The sequence below is a fragment of the Balaenoptera ricei genome, chromosome 5 (genome assembly GCF_028023285.1).
Source record: "Balaenoptera ricei isolate mBalRic1 chromosome 5, mBalRic1.hap2, whole genome shotgun sequence".
Classification (NCBI taxonomy): Eukaryota; Metazoa; Chordata; class Mammalia; order Artiodactyla; family Balaenopteridae; genus Balaenoptera; species Balaenoptera ricei.
This window is the reverse complement of record NC_082643.1, coordinates 117521018-117539004: the sequence shown is the minus strand read 5'-3', so window position 1 is coordinate 117539004 and position 17987 is coordinate 117521018. Positions and strand designations below refer to the sequence as shown.

The window sequence follows — 17987 nt, the reverse complement described above, 5'->3', positions numbered from 1 at the left end:
CTTCTTTACTAAAAGACAACAAAGAAAAAAAAACCAAACCACAGATACATTTAAATGAGAAACAATACCTCTTAAAAGTTAATTCAAATCAATATTATAAATGGATATTGATTTAACCCATGTTAAAGCAAGTTTTAACGTAGATATAAGCATTACCTATGTTAAAGTGTTTAGATAAAATAATTTTAAAGGTACCATATCACTGTGAGCTGTTAGAGAACTATTATTGGAAAACATATGATTATATAATAAGTTTATTGAGAACTCTACATGTGCTACGTTGAACCTTGCTTCCTGCAGGGTAGGGGATTCAATAAGACTATCTTAACCAGAATCCATAACTCTCTGGCCACTTCTAGTTATAAGAACATTATAAATATTTTAAGTTGAAAGTTGTGACTTTAAACCCAAAGATTTTTCCTTCTCCCGATGTTGACTGTGTCTGCTTGTCTCCCCAGTAGCTTGGAGTTTGTGTAGGTGTGCACACAAGTCTACATATGGATGTGCAAGTGAATATGTCTGAACGTGTATGTGCATGAGTGTACCTGCACATGTGTGTGTGTGAAGAGTATATGTGTGAGTGTGCAAAGTCTGGTGTCTGTTCTTGGCAATGTATGTACTCTTTATTCATGAAATCCTTCTTGTTCTGGAGCCAACTTTTCTCAAATAAAAATAGGTACTCTAGCTTCCTTTGTTTTATGTCAGCATGACATATTTTTCTCCATCCTTCTGCTTTTAACCTGGTTGAGTCATATTTAAGGTGGGTTTCTTGTAGACAACATATAGAGTCTTGATTTTTTGATCCATTCTTATAATCTCTATCTTTAATTGTTGGATTTAGAACATTTACAATTAATGGGATTATTGATAGTTGGATTAGTATCTACCATGTTATAACTGTTTTCTATTTGTTGCATTTGCTCTTGCCCCCCTTTCTTTTTTGGTCTTTGCTGGTTTTAATTGGACATTTCAAATGACTCCATTTTATTTCCTCTTTTAGCATGTCAATTATACTCCTTTTAAAAAGATTTTTAGTGGTGGCCCTAGAGTTTGCAATATACATTTTTAACTAACCTGTGATTACTTTCAAATAACACTGTACTGTTTCACATGCAGTGCAGGTACCTGTACCAGAGTATTCCGAATTCTCCCTTCCCATTCCTTATGACATTCTGTATCTATAAAGTGAGTAGTTTAAAGTATAAAAATACACTTTAAAAGATTGAAAATATTGTTAATTTACAGAAAGTACTTTGAGATAATTTCAATCTCTGTCTACCAGTCATTACTAAGAAATCCCTTGTCCCACTTCTCTTCCATTCCATTACTTTGGCAAATCCCCAATTCTGGAAGAATTCAACTGTCTGCCCCCTTCAGATCTATAGCTGGCTTCTAACTGACAAAATACTGGAGAATATCATACAGCTTGGAGTCTCTGTAAATTTATGTGGTCTCAACAGACCCCTCAGAGCAACCATAGCAAGAGCCTGTGCTTCCCTTTTTAACTTTCTCTCTGGTTCCCTGTAGCCACTGTTTTAGAGCTTTTGTTTCTCAATCTTTTCTTCTATTCATTCCTCTATTGTTTCCTATTTTGGTAAATTGTTCTAGTATCCAGCCAGTTACCTAAGCCAGAAAACTGAGTGTCATCTTTGATCGCTTCTTTGTTTCACTTTTCACATATGATCAAACACAGATCATTAGAGATTCATTATTTTTTCCATCTTTATAGAGATATAATTGACATATTGTATAAGTTTAAGATGTACAAGGTGATTTGATACACATACATCACAAAATGATTACCACTGTAAGGTTAGTTAACACCTCCATCACCTCACATAATTATCATTGTGTGTGTGTGTGTGTGTGCGTGTGTGTGCGTGTGTGTGTGCAGTGAGAACAATTACGATTTGCTCTCTTGGCAACTTTTGAGTATATAATAGAGTATATGGTACGGTATTGTTAGCTATAATCACTATGCTGTCCATTAGATCCTCAGAACTTATTCCTCTTATAGTTGGAAGTTTGTATCCTTTGACCAACATCTCCCCATTTCTCCCACCTCAGAACCCCTGGTAACCACCATTTTACTCTCTGTTACTATGAGTTTGACTTTTTTAGATTTTTTTAGATTCCACATATAAGTGATATCATATAGTATTTGTGTTTCTCTGTTTACCTTATTTCACTTAGCAGAATGCCCGCGAAGTCCATCCATTGTTTTAAATGGCAGGATTTCCTCCTTTCTCATGGCTGAATAATATCCCATGACCTCCATGTCTTTGGGGTCAGTTACTGGAAGATTACTGTGATCCTTTGGTGTTTCCTTGATTTTTCACGTTCTTTGAAGTCTTGCATCTCCGTCTTCACATTTGAAGTAGTAATCACCTCCTCCAGTCTTTAGTAACTGACTTTGGGAGAGAAATACCTTCCTTCAGCCCTGCTAGAGATTCTGAGGTTTTCTCAGCCCTTCTTAAATACACTTTCTCCACACTTCTTCTCTCTTTTGAGAGAGTTCTTAATTGTATGCCTTCTCTTGATCCTGTAACGTACCAGGATGGCTTCTGACAGTCTCCCTTTTGCTTTCCCAGGGGTGGAGCTAAAGCTGAAATTTGTAGTCTCTTAATAGGCCTGGCTCCCTGCGCATGTTCATTCGCTGTCTGCCGAGGCTCTTGCTGCCCTTGGAGCGTGCGCTGAGAGCCGGCCACAGGGTAGAAGTGTGTGTGGGTGAGGCGTGCAGGGCTCTGGGGTTTCCTGTAGGCCATGTGGGGGAATCTGCAGACAGGCATGCCCAGAGGCTTCTGGATGGGCTTCCTGATGGAGTCTGAGAAGCAGTTAGTAGGATCCACAACCTTTGAATCCCTCTGAGAGCCTTATCTGCCGCTCTCCCAGCCTCTTCCCACCTCCCAGTCATACAGCTCATGGCTCAGGATGCTGGATGGAGTGAGAGACACGTAGCCCTCTTTGGCGGCATCCTGCGTAGCTGGGGAAGCTGGGTGCTCCTTCACCAGCTTTCACTTTCCCCTCAGGAGGAATCATGGGTTGAGAAAATGTCTCTTGGCCCTGAACTATGCTGTCTTGGGGGAAAGGTGATGTGCGGTAACCTCAAACTCTTCCTCTTACCCTCTCCAATGCATCCAAACTCATTTTTTTCTTTTCTCTCTAACGGTGATGTGTTGGAATTTCTCCACTGGAATCTGGACTTCCACAAGGGCTCTCTCATCAATAGGTGATTGTCTAAGACAGTGTTCTCCAGGGACCCCTGGACCGAATCCAAGAGGGGCCGGACTCAGTTCATAGGCCACTGCAGGGACCACAGCTGGGACTGAGGTCTGTATGCCTATTACTCTCCCCCCACCAACACACACACACATACACACACACAAACACAGGTGGGATAGACTCCTTCTATGTCCCTTGGCATGTGATGCTGGATCCCACAGCTCTCTCAAAGGTACTTTGGTCCATGGATGTATGCCAGATTGTTATTGTTTGAAGGAAAGACACAGATAAGGGGCATCTTATTCAGCCACATTGCTGACATCACTGCTGGAGATTGATTATCTTAATATCACTCGAATCTATTTAATTTCTCTCCTTTCCCATGGCCACTGGCCAGGTCATCATTATCTCCCAATCATATGCCTAGAAAAACCTCCTAAATGACTCCTGACCTCCAATCTTCACCCTTTTTCATAAAGCACTCAGGATATATTTCCTAAAATGCATATCTGACTCTCTCTCACCCCTACGCAAAATCTGTCAGTGTTTCTCCATTGTTCTTAGGATTAAAGCCCAAACCCTTCAAGAATTTAAAAGATTGATATGACTGGTCTTTTATTTTCTCTTGCTACCTTACCCCTTTGCATGGACTACATTGCATTTTTAGTTTCTGGAATGTAAACTTTCACCAACACAGTTCCTTCTTCTAACACATGACCTCAGCCTCATGTCACCCACTCCTACTCCAATCCATTCTCTCACCTGAAGTGTCCCTAACTCATCACTTTTCAGATCTTAGCTCCAAGGTTCTTTTTTTTTTTCAAGAGCCTTCCACAAGTCTTAGATCAATGCCCAACTGCCTGCATCTGTGTGATGTCGTAGAGCAGGGAATTTCCACATCACATTGTATTATAATCTGCTATGTTCTTTTCTATATCAACACTTAATCCTAGACTCCTTTAGGCAAAAACTATTCATAAGTTATTCACAATTATATTTCCAGTTCCTAATAGACTGGCACTTAGTAGGCATTTAATAAATATTTGTCAATTGCTTGATTGTTTGAATAAATAAAAATTACTTTTTTTCCCCCTGAAAACTGTTGAACTCTGATACTGTTAGTGCAGCTTACACCAATCACTAATGGACATGTTTTCTCTACCCAGGGGCTGAACTGCCCTTGATTATTTGCAGGATTATGAATTTGCACTTCAATGACTTTTATGTGGCATCATTGCAACATGGTTGGAAAGGATATTTGATGTCTTGAAAAGAGTAGTGCTAAGTAGCTCAGATGGAAAGCAGCTTTGGTAGTTTGTCTTTGTGTAAAATGGTAGATCTTTTTTCAAAATCAGGGCATTCTAAAAGGCAATTACTGTCACATCTAAAACCTCAGTTCTGACTTAACTATTAAAGCAAGACAAAACACAAATATATGCAATAACAATATGGTTGTGAGCATGTGTTGCCTTTTAATGACTTAGGCCTCTATTAATGTACAAGAAAAATGGAGAGCTAAGCTCCTACACACTGAAATAGAGCAGGAGCCTTCTGTTCTCTGTTAGAACAGCTGCCCTATTTCCGGCTGCTTTGACGAAATCACTGCCCAACTTCTTTATTCAGGAGGATCAGTGTTTACACTCTAGCTGGTCTTGAATCAAAACAGTTCTGATTTGTTAATAATTCACTAACCAAATATTATGACTGAAAAACTGGGACACTGGTAAATAATCAGATGCAGAATGGAACTTCTGTTGCATTTAGTCTGATAATGGAAATGGAAAACACAAATAAAAAAATGTAATTTAGCCTTTCATTGTATCCTGTTAAATGCCAGCTGTTTTCAGGGATTGAGGATAGAATGTTTTGGTTTTCCCCTCACATCTTTAGAATATGGGAATAATTGGAAAGCAATTAAGTTATTTCACATTTTCTACTAGCAAAAGAAGTGTATGGTACCAAGGATTCATTTGTTTATTCAATAAATATTTGTTGTGTGCCTAGTATTGCCAAACTTCTTACAAACCCTGAGGAGATAGCAGCAGTAGACTGTCTAGACACAGGGAGTTTACATTCTAACACAGGAGTGAGGAAACAATAAATAACCAAACAAATACATAATATGGCAAGCGGTGAGTGCCTTTAGGGGCAAGGGAGAGGGCTGGAGGCGCTCTTTGATTTAGGTTGCATAGGGGTAAAGCAAAGCAGATCTCAGCTCATGGCACTACTACCCTTGAGTCCTGTCTCTAAAATCTCCTCATGGCACTTTTTGAAATGAAACAAAGGATTCCATTTAACAATCTCCTCCTATACTGATTTTTAACTGCAGCTGTCAGAGGTGATTCTGGGGGATAAAATTTGCATTTATTAAGAAATTACATGATGACTACAAAAGAGCTTCATATATTAGGTATCAAACTTAGTGATTTTTACTCTGGTGTAAATATACCCAACGTTTTCTGTTTTGACTAGAAATCACAGTAATTATTATAACCACCATATATGCAGTTATTTCAGTGGAACAAAGAAACACCGACTTTGCTTCTAAAAGATATTATTATCGCTGAGATATATATCAACTAATTTAAAATTATATTTGATATGTTAACTACTCCATAGTTACCTTAATTGAATGTGCATAATGATGATAAATTTTATACAATGTTTTTCATTTTACAAAATATTTTGGAATTCTCCAACTCATTGGAGCATCACGTAGAACTGTAAAGTAAGGTATTGTTTCCATTTACAGTAGAAAATTCAGAGATTCAGAGAAATTAATTGATATGGTAAGGCAGAGACAGTCCTCAAACCCAGGCATTCTGGTTCCAAATTTCACATTGCTACTGTCCCACTGTGTGCAAACCAAACCAATGTGAATTATAACAGCAACCCGAAGTCCTTTCTCTATATTTTCTGACTTATGCAATAGAGACTCCCAGGATAATATTTTAATTACTAACTCTTTTGTTTTTTAAACTGTTTGATTAGCATTATTTTCTTCATTAAACCTGCTCCAAATTAAAAACAAAGGTTTAGTTTGGGTTTTTTCTGTTTGTTTGTTTTTTACACACCCAAGAAAAGTCTTCCTTTTAATAGTCAAGGGTGTGGGGTATTAAAACATCAACTAAGAATAGTAATTAATTATAAATGCCTGTGGTGATGCACATCTTACATGAAACCACATTGAAAGTCACGTGGAGCAAAAGAGCTCCCTCTGCTTAGTGGTTTAGTTTCACTTAAGTTTCCTGAGTGGTTGAATCAATAGATTCAGTAGAGTTCAATTTACTCAGTAGAGATTTAAAGCCATGAACTAAATCATTCCTACTTTTTTCCTGTCCATCTGCCCTACAGATGGTGAGATATGTTTGATTTTGGAGCTATTCTTTGCTTCTCTTTCTTCCTTTTGTTCTCTTCCTTCCTGCCCACCTGCCTTCTTCCCTCCCTCCATGCTTCCCTCCCTTCCTTCGTTCCTTTCTTCCTTCTTTCTTTCCATTCTTTATTCCTTTCTTCTTCTTCTCCTCTTTTTCTTTCTCCTTCTAAGAGTAGTACTTAGAGAGATATATCTTGAAGGGTCTGTTAAAATCAAACATGTTTCTTTAAGATTGGAAGGTTGGGGTTACTTTTAATTTCTATAACACATTTATATTAAGAAATATGTTAATCTTTGCAAATGAAATAACCATTTCTCTCTTCAGTAGGAATTATCTTGAAATGTTCAGAGTCAATAATCAGTTGAAATGTATGTGTGTAGAAATATAAATATTGAAATATTGACTTTTATTTCTTATACTTCTAAAAAATTTTAATACATAAGTGAAATTTTATGTTGGATCAATTCTAGGAAAAGTACACAAAGAAATGTTAGTTTTAACCTAATATTGTTACAAATAAAATCTACCAGGTAATTAAAATGATAGAAGGAGAAAAAGCAGAAAATAAAAGTTAGATGAACTTGCTGCCAAAGTCTCTGGCAGAACACTGGATGTGAGAGAGCACTGATTCTGAACTCGCATGCCCAACTTTGAGCACTGATTTGCTAGGATTTCCTCTATAGTCTCAGAAAGATCACTTAAACCCTTTGATCTTCATTTCCTTTTCTTTAAAAATTAGGATGAGTTCTTAATACCTAATCAATACAACAAAAATGAACATAAAATCCCATGGCAAAGTTATTAAATAAATTCACATTAAGAGTCAACAACATCGGGCTTCCCTGGTGGCGCAGTGGTTGAGAATCTGCCTGCTAATGCGGGGGACACGGGTTCAAGCCCTGGTCTGGGAAGATCCCACATGCCGCGGAGCAACTGGGCCCGTGAGCCACAACTACTGAGCCTGCGCGTCTGGAGCCTGTGCTCCGCAACAAGAGAGGCCGCGATAGTGAGAGGCCCGCGCACCGCGATGAAGAGTGGCCCCCGCTCGCCGCAACTAGAGAAAGCCCTCGCACAGAAACGAAGACCCAACATAGCAATCAATCAATCAATCAATCAATCAATAAAAAATCTTTAAAAAAAAAAAAAAGTCAACAACATCATGTGTTTAAGAGATCAATCATTGACCAATCATTCAATATATGATACATTTTTTAAAAAATAAACTTGTATATCTCAATAGTGAATTCCAATCTAATGATGGGTTTTAGATTGAGTGGCAGAGTAATATAATTATATTAGGTTTGGGCAAATATTCCTTACTCTTGGCATCTGAAGACATAGATGTATACATATACCAACTTATTAGTTGCCCAGGACCAAAAAGTAGTACCTGGGGGGCCTCTAATTATTTCACAACAATTATGTCATTGGTGTTTAAATCTGGAAATGTACCGGCATACAAATTGGTAATGTTAAGCATAATCTGACTCTTAGTATCTTTTGTGTGGTTCCAGCCTATATTCAGAACAAATGAAGACATAAAATTGCCTTTTATAGGAAAAATACGAGTATGATGCCACAGCACATAAGATGAGCCATCAAAGATGCCTTCCCCTTATTTCTATCTGTCTTCACATTTTATGAGAACTAAAAGCCTCATCAATAATTTAACAAACTAATGGACATATTTTTAGACACAATGGACTCTTTCTGAAAAGCGGTACACTGACAGGGCCACAGAGGCAAAAATGGAAACTAACTGCTAATATTTAATGTTTATCTTGAAAAGTTCTGTGCTGTGTCATGAGCACAGGGCAAGCTGCCTTAAAACAGAGTACATCTCTTCTTGCTCTGCAAAGCTATTGTTTCTGTATTTGTTATAATCATGTGTTTTTCCTATGAGCTATGTATGCAACAACTCTGTAAATGATTTAATTTTTAAAGGCACTATAAGGCACAGAACTGATATCCAAATATTTAATGTGTACTTTAAATAAGAATACATGCTCTAAAAAGATTTTAAATTCTAATTTAAGATACTATACTTGATATTCTGGTTATGGATATTAATATCCATACAATTTACAATGACATTGTGCTTGTCATACAAGTAGGAAAAGCCAGAAAACTATTCTGGTATTGGCAGTCTGAAAATATTTTAGCTCAATTTGGAGAGGGTTGATGCTTCATTTTCTGGATAAAATAAAGCCTTTGTTTTTTATTTTATTTTTCCCTTTTTCCTTTATCCTTTCTGCTTAGTAAGAGAGGCAAAGTAAAATGCTATACAAAACAATTGTGTGATTTGCAATTAAAGACTCAGAAGAACAGCCACTTGCCCACATTTACATAATATTGATACTATCCTGTTTGTCTCTACAACAGGCAGTGCTTTTACCCACATTTAAAGATTATCCTTAGAGTTCCATTATTTTTATGCAATTCCCTATTATCAAGATTTATACATCACTTTATTTAAAACCTCCTTTTTCCTTGGACTATAGACACATCATTAAATGGATTTATTCCACAGGTAATGATCTTCCTAAATTTAGTGCATGCATATTGCATCTGACATTGAGAAATGCTGTTATATATTTTTAATGAATAATTAGACTATGAGAGTGCCTTCAAGATTGGTTTTTAATTTTTACAAGGTAAAAGGAAGAATTTAGATTTGTTTCTTGTTCGGTTATAATGGAGTTGAGAGTGTTGAGAGTTGAGGAAGGGGCATATGTAGCAGCGTCAATGAAAAGGTGGGGGGCAGCCCAGAGGCCAGCTTGGTGACAGAAGCCCGACCTCGGTGACCCCTCTGGAAGGCCTGCTGCAGGTGGCCTGCTGAAATTAGCATTTGATATCTTATTCTTAAACTCATCCATCGAACACGGTGTCATTGCCCATCTTTATCATGTGAGAGGTAAACTGCTGCTGTCCGAATCCATGCAGATCTCTGAGCTGCAATATTTCAAGGTACAGTGGGTTTGCATTTGCAAACCATTTGCACCAGTGTAGCACAGTCATACCTTTTCTAGATGGTGCTTTGGGGAGTATTGAGCCAGAATAGTCTTACTGTATCCTTAAGGAAATAACAATCAAAATAAATAAATAAATAATAGCACAGAATAAGTGGAGGAACATACACTGTCATATAAAAAATAATAGCGGACTTCCCTGGTGGCGCAGTGGTTAAGTATCCGCCTGCCAATGCAGGGCACATGGGTTCAAGCCCTGGTCCGGGAAGATCCCACATGCCGCGGAGCAAATAAGCCCGCGTGCCACAACTACTGAGCCTGCGCTCTAGAGCCCGTGAGCTATAGCTACCGAGCCTGTGAGCCACAGCTACTGAGCCCGCGTGCCTGGAGCCCGTGCTCCACAACAAGAGAAGCCACTGCAATGAGAAGCCTGTGCACCGCAACAAAGAGTAGCCCCCGCTCGCCGCAACTAGAGAAAGCCCACACGCAGCAACGAAGACCCAACGCAGCCAAAAATAAATAAATAGATAAATGAAAAAAAAAATTTTTAAAATAGTAATAATAATAATAACAATATACTATGTCTGTGAAAAATTATTTGCAAATATTTCATACTGCATTTCTTTCAACTTCCCTTATTTATGCTTCAAACCACATCCATTCTTAATTTGTCTTATTCTTCCTACACTCTCTGACTAGGTTTTGCTTTTTTTTTTTTATAAACAAGCCATGTGGCCAGAAATACTGAAACTAAAATGTTCTGTCTGCACAATAGCTGCTTTTAGCAAGTCAGATATGCACAGTTAAGCTGTGCTTGCAGAATCTTTCTTCTGAAAGTGCAGTCAATTGACCGTGTGCCAGCACTAATATATTTCTAGCCAGTAAAGCATGTACACATGCTACCCTGTACACAGTGATTTCAACTGTTGTGGCCAGGGTGCTCATCTTTTTTCTCGGCAAAGGAACATTTAAATGCAGAAGCATGCCTCAGCTTAGAACCATGCAACATCTCCAGACCCTGCTTTCTTCCAAAGGTGGATTTTCCGTTTGCCCTGCATCAGTGTTATACTTCCTTCAGAAAGCAAGGCTTGTTCTCTTAAAGAAATTCTGGATAAATGACTTAGAATTAGCGGGCCACAAAATCAGTTAGAAGCATTATGGCAATACCCTAACAAAATGGTATACATCTGCCCATGATATAAAAATAATTTTCACAGTATTCTTCAAGTAGTATTTTTATTTACAATTTTGTCCGATTTTAGACACTTACAGGTGCCTTAAAGTTCCATCTTAAAATAACAGTGCTAGAGGGCAGGTGGCAGATTTCTAGGACGTTATTGTATTTCTTCAGGCATTCAGGCGCTAGCCTGGTTTTTCAGTCCCAAGAAACTATAATTATCACGGAGAACACTGCTTACACTGTCTTATTTCTTAATTACAGTAGCAACATGAGATAAATGCATACTTATTGGGATCAAATGCATATTATTTGGTGGTGATTACAAAGAAGTTCTCATGACAAAGATTGCAATTATATGGTCATCAAGTACTGATACTATGTTATGTTCTAAAAACTCTATAATTAAGTCCTGCCAAGAGGGCACTTCCTATTTGAAAAAAAGAAAAAGAGCTTAAGAGTGAGAGAGTTTGGCCAATGTAAAACTCAGTGACATAGTTACCCTGGGCCTGTTCAAATGATTCCACATGAATCTTAAGATCATTGTATCAGCTAGCATTTGAGGGCTTTAATTTAAATTTCTATCTAAACAAGCTACGTAAAGAATATTCTTTAAAATAGCTTTTCTCTTTTTTTGACCTTTAGAATGAAAAGCTTTGAATATACCCCAGGGAGGGGGGGGGGGAATGGACTGGAAATATGATAGGAGTGATACTGCCTTCAAAGATAAATTTGCAGTCTGTCAGTAAAATTCTTTTCAAATATTATAATTCGTTGTCTGAAAAGTTTTCATGTAAGATTCCAAAAATAATTTATGTTCTGTCATTCTGATTTTAAAAAATGACTTTAAGTTGCCAAGATAATACTTACATAAATTTTCCACTTTCTTCTATAAATAGATATTCTTTGTCTTTTATTTTCAAAATGGAAAATGGAAAACGATGGATTTCAAACTCTATACATAAAACTATTTGGGTGAAGGTTTCAGATATATCATGTGTCAGATTTGCCTAGGTTTTAAGTTCTGCTCTGCCATTGACTAGATGTGAGACTTGAACAAATTATTTCACTGTGCCTCAGTTTCTTCATCTGTAGAAGGGAACAATAACTGTACCTACCTTGTAAGATTGTTGTGAGGACTTAATCATTTCATACATGTAAAGGGCTTAGATTTATGCCTAGCACATAGTAAGCGCTATATACTTTTTAGGTGATATTTACGGGGAATAGGCCAAGTTCTCCCACTCTCTTCCCCACCTTCAACCTTGGTGAGGAGTTATCTTTAATCATCTTAATGGGCTTTCCTCAGAGGATCCTTTTCAGCATTCTAGTAAAGGGCATTCCATGAACCTGATACCTTTGACTTACACTACCTTATCAGAGTGTTTTTTTTTAATTCTTGTGCAAACTAATGCTCTATTATTTTTTTTCTTCTAGTTTTATTGAGATATAATTGACATACAGCAGTGTATAAGTTTAAGGTGTACAGCACAATGATTTGACTTAACATACATTATGAAATGATGACCACAATAAGTTTAGTGACCATCCATCATTTTATATAGATACAGAATTAAAGAAATATTGTCTCCTCATGATGAGAACTTAGGATTTCCTCTCTTACCAACTTTCATACATAACATAGAGCAGCGTTCGTTATCTTTATCGTATTGTGTATCACATCCCTCATAGTTATTTAGCTTGTAACTGGAAGGTTGTACCTTTTGACTGCCTTCATCCAATTCCCCCTCCTCCAGTACCCACTCCCCGCCACCGGCTCTGGTAGCCACAGATCTGATCTCTTTTTCTATGAGTTTGTATATTTGTTTGTTTGTTTGTTTTTTGAGGTATAATTGGCCTACCACACTATATTAGTTCCTGGTTCACAACATATTGATTCATTATTTCTATACATTTAAAAATGACCACATGATAAGTCTAGTTACCATCTATCACCATACAAAAATATTAAATATTTATTGACTGTATTCCCCACACTGTACGTTTCATGCTCATGAGTCATTAGACCACAAAAAAAACAAACAAACAAGTTTTCTTGAGTTTGATTTCATTTCAACCTGTATACATATCTATACCGAAAAAGGTCTGGAACAGTTTTTTAATTTTAGAACTGGTCTAATTCTGGTTCTTCTCTAGGTTGGGAGTTATTAGATTATTGGATTTGATAGTTCTGATTCCACAATGGGGGGAAAAACTGATATGTAAAGTAATACTATACTTTTAATGAGCAGTGAGGGGATGCCAATCCCAATTTCAATTTTTATTTTAAGAGTGAGCTTAAGAGTGACTTTGAAATAGAAATCAAATGTGTGGCTTTCTACCTGTATTAGTCTTTGCAAGCTGCCATAATAAGACACCACAGACCGGGTGGTTTAAACAATGGACATTTATTTTCTCACAGTTCTGGAGGCTAGAAGTCCGTGATCGAGGTGCCAGAAAATTCAGTTTCTGGTGAGACTTCTCTTCCTGACTTAAAGAGAGCCGCCCTCTGGCTGTGTTCCCAATTGGCCTCTTTTCTGTGCATTGCAGGGAGGAGGGATAGAGACAGAAAGAGACAGAGAGAGAGGGAGAGAGAGAAAGAGAGAGGGAGGGAATGCACTGTGGTGTCTGTTTCTTTTCTTATAAGGGCATCAGACCTATCAGATTAGGGTCCCACCCTTATGACTCCATTTAAGCTTAAGTACCTCCTTAAAGAACCTATCTTTGAATACAGTCACATTGGGAGTTACGGTTTCAACATATGAATGTGGGTGCGGTGTACACAATTCCGTCCATAACACCCCACCTGAAACGATAATTGTACTTCTCATGAAATTCAGTGTTTAGGTGAGGTACTTCCTAGAGCTTGTATGCCACTTTTGAGCATATGCATATGATATTTATGGTCATTTTTTTTTTTTCAGATCAGCATTTTCATGACCCATTTGTCAAACTATGGGAATGACCGCCTAGGGCTGTACACCTTTGTGAACTTGGCCAACTTCGCGCAGAGCTGGACCAACCTGAAATTGCAAACTCTGCCTCCAGTGCAACTAGCCCACAAGTACTTTGAGCTCTTCCCTGAGCAGAAAGACCCTCTCTGGCAGGTAACACTGCACATTCTCTCCTGGGCTGAAAGAAAAGAAACTAGCAATTTGTGAGTGCCGAGTTTGTGTTAGGAACTCTGCTAGAGATACTAAAACTGTCATTTAATGCAAACTTCTTTTTTATCCAATAGTTTCATTCTCTTCAATAATATTTTTTATTTGTTTTATGGATTAAGTGTTCGCATTTTGGATTTGTTTTTCTGGGATTTTGTTAGTTGGTCAGTCAGTTTGGAAGTTTTGCATTGAGGATGTTGTTTTATTGTTGGTTTTTTCTCAGAGCGAATCACTTTGACTTGCATTTAGTGTGGACACTAACTAGCAGTAAAATGATTAGGCATTGGGTATCTAGGAAGATAGAAACCAAGGACCACCTTATCTAAGAGTGTAGAACTAGACCCTGATAGGTGTGTGTACAACACAGATAGTCTAAATAAAAAAGGGAAAAGCAATTTTTACTTCATGCTCATACAGGTTCTATCTTTAAGATGTCTTTGTGCGGTTTTTTTTTAATCTAATCTTTTGCTAGGATCATATCTATTAATAAAGAAGGAATTGTCAGTTTTAGGATTGCTTTTATGAATAATTCAACTTTATGTGGGAGCTACTGAGCCTCAGTGCATGAAAATGTAAATGAGCTGCTTCTTACCATTTATCTAGGAAAATGCCACCTTCCACTTTCTCGGTTCTTTATGCATCAGATTACATTGACCCTCACAATCAATAAGCTGGCTGCAGAGAGCAGATCATGTGGGCTCCTGCTAAGTAGTCAGCAGAGGGCTAGCATCCTCGTTAATGAGAAATCACTGCAAAACAGACTTTTTACCATCCTCTCTCCCTCTCCTGTGTTTCTATTCCATAATTCGTGTTACATGCCCCTCTGTGTCTATATGGTCAGGAATTCATCCACCATATGTTTATTGAGCATCTACTATGTATAAGGCAAGGCTAGTTGCTCTTGAGAATGCAAAGAAGAAAAAAATGCAATATTTTCTCTCAAAGTCAGCAGAACATTTCCTTGTTATTCTTATTCACTGCTATATATTTCAAAATGTGTTTTAAAACTGCTACAGTAAGTCATACTTTATTTTGATGATTTATCAGCAGCTTGACCAGCTATATGTTTGGTGTATATATTAAGTAGATGAATAAATAGATAAAGACATAGTTCTTGTAGTGTATATAGTCACACCACGTAGATGTTGAATTTCATAAAGGCAAAGCTTTGTCTCCCATAAGTGGTAGTTACTCAGAAGTGCGCACATACTTATAAAATTGATAAATCATTGATAGTAAATCAATTCTTTTTTCACACATGTTTATTTATAAGATATCTATAATTCATGGTTACAGTAACAATGAAAAGTAAGCAACTTAACAAATGTGGCAGACAGATGATCAAAAAATGAGTCAATGGCCCCAAGCTCTACTCTTTCTTTTCCTTCATAAAAAAAAAATGCTTTTTTTATGAAGAATTTGTATTTCTTAATATTGTGTGAGTTTTTTTTAAATAAAGAATTGTATTTATTGATATTTTTGGTATCAGTGACACTGTTCATTTTGTTAGGGAATGAATATAACCAAAGACATGCCAGCTCCAATAAGATTTGGTTAATATGATGATTTTATTTTATTTTATTTTACTTTATTTGTTTTTTATTAATTTTTATTGGAGTATAGTTGCTTTACAATGTTGTGTTAGTTTCTTGCTGTACAGCAAAGTGAATCAGTCGTACATATACATATATCCACTCTTTTTTAGATTTCCTTCCCGTTTAGGTCACCACAGAGCATTGAGTAGAGTTCCCTGTGCTGTGCAGTAGGTTCTCATTATGATGATTTTAAATATGATGATCTAATGCTTGTTAAATATGAAATACTGTGCTAGTTGATTGGGGGTATAAATGAAAATTAGAATGAGAAAGTAGAATTATTCCTTGAGAAACTACGTTACTTTGGAAGACATGAGAACATATACATACACAAATAAAACATTTGTGAGTGTGACTATTTTAATTTTGAATAGCATCATAGAGGTAAATTCCTAGGGAGTTCTTAATAAATGACACAATTAATCAGAAGAGGCTTCAGAGAGTTCACAGATTTTTGTTATTGTTGTCATATATATGTCTATTATCAAAACAGCTTATTATAAGAGTATTTAAGTAACACTCAAGAGTAAATGTTTACTAAAAGACTCCTGTTTTATCACATGAATTATATCCTTTATATGGTTTCCTTTTTTAAATTTATTCATTTTATTTATTCTTTTTTTTTTCTTTCTTTCTTTTTGGCTGTGTTGCGTCTTCATTGTGATGTGTGGGCTTCTCACTGTGGAGGCTTCTCTTGTTGCAGAGCACGGGCTCTAGGTGCGCGGGCTTCAGTAGTTGTGACACGTGTGCTCAGTAGTTGTGGTACACGGGCTTAGTTGATCCACGGCATGTGGGATCTTCCCCGACCAGGGCTCGAACCCGTGTCCCCCGCATTGGCAGGCGGATTCTTAACCACTGCGCCACCAGGGAAGCCCTATATGGTTTCTTTTGACTGAAAAATAAAGTTGCAAACATTTCCCATTAACAAAAGTGCCATAGAGCTTCCCTGGTGGCGCAGTGGTTGAGAATCTGCCTGCTAATGCAGGGGACACGGGTTCGAGCCCTGGTCTGGGAAGATCCCACATGCCGCGGAGCAACTGGGCCCGTGAGCCACAACTACTGAGCCTGCGCATCTGGAGCTTGTGCTCCGCAACAAGAGAGGCCGCGACAGTGAGAGGCCCGCGCACCGCGATGAAGAGTGGCCCCCGCTCGCCGCAACTAGAGAAAGCCCTCGCACAGAAACGAAGACCCAACACAGCCAAAAATTAAAAAATAAATTAAAAAAAAAGTGCCATATATTCTCAAATATATATAAGAAAGAAAACAAGGAATAGAAAGCAAAATAGCAGTTAAGGTGAACAGGGAATTATTCACATACATGAGATTTTGAGAACAGTAGACTTACTGAAGCAAATCTGATAAACTTTGCCAGTCATAAAGGGTGTCAGAAAACTGCAAATGATCAAGTAAAGATAAAGTGCATAATACTTTTGAGTTCCTTTCCCTGGTGGTTTTCTCCTCTTCTCATATTTGTATTTATAACATCAAGTAAAACAGCTAAAGGCGTTATCATCGTGTCCTTTATACAACATGAATTTAATTTTACAAAAAACACTTAAGCATAACCAACACTAATTAAATGTTTTATAGTCCATTCATCACAACCCTACAGAGTTAGGATCGATTAATATTATGTGTCTCTGCCATTGCTATACATTCTGTAAATTAAATGTTGCAGGTACTTTATTGTATTTATAAACATGCCTTTTTATTTAGTGCATTTCACTTTTAAAAAGTTATCTTTCCTTAGATTTTCAATTCACACTTTTTTATTACCACAAATAAAAAGAAAACGTGCAAAATGATAATCTTAACATCTATTTAATTTCCTTTGGTTCCTTATGTAAATTTTCATTAGCACCAACTACCATATATGTGAAAACTGCTTTGTCACCTAATTAAAAAGTGCAATATGAATATCTGTCAATGGACAGCATGGTAAGTACAATGCAGAATGTATGTGCTCCCTTCACTGGAAGTGGAGTCTTTCGGAGTTATTTAACATGAGAGTATGTGCTGAGGACACACACGGACCTCTATCCCTAGAGTACGTCCTCCTCAGTATAGCTCCTGGTGTGTAAGATTCTTAAAATTATACTCATGGGTTTCTGTTAATTCATGTCCCTTTTTGTTTGGGTAGAATAATCACTACAAAGCATAAAAGAATAAGGTTTCCTCTTTTTTTTTTTTAACTCTTATTATAGAAACCAAAACCACAACATGGAGGCAGTTGGAAGGTCAGATTCTTGCACATTCACTAATCAATGCTTTTAAGCTCTCAAGCTGTCAGGTTAGCTCAGTCTCAATCTTCAGTCAGTCACTCCAGAGTCTCACTATCAATAAACATGCCAAGCGTGATGTGGATTCCTGCTTGCCCGTGTGACCAAGAGTATGCTCAAAGAGCTGCAGTTTCTCTCTTTCCAGGCCAGTGTCTCCAGGATTAAAGAAGTAGGGAAGTAAAGCCACAGTGTGCTGACCTTAGGGAGTTA

General features: G+C 37.3%; 1 protein-coding gene across 5 annotated transcripts in view; it reads left to right on the top strand.

The window, feature by feature from the left end:
* The window catches only part of LOC132366631 (bifunctional heparan sulfate N-deacetylase/N-sulfotransferase 4), an 843093-nt gene that overhangs the window by 779136 nt on the left and 45970 nt on the right, over positions 1-17987 (top strand). For all 5 annotated transcript variants that reach the window (XM_059924230.1, XM_059924226.1, XM_059924229.1 and 2 more), the window contains one exon: positions 13667-13849. In XM_059924230.1, the coding sequence (XP_059780213.1) occupies positions 13667-13849 (183 nt within the window). The remainder of the gene's footprint in view (positions 1-13666; positions 13850-17987) is intronic.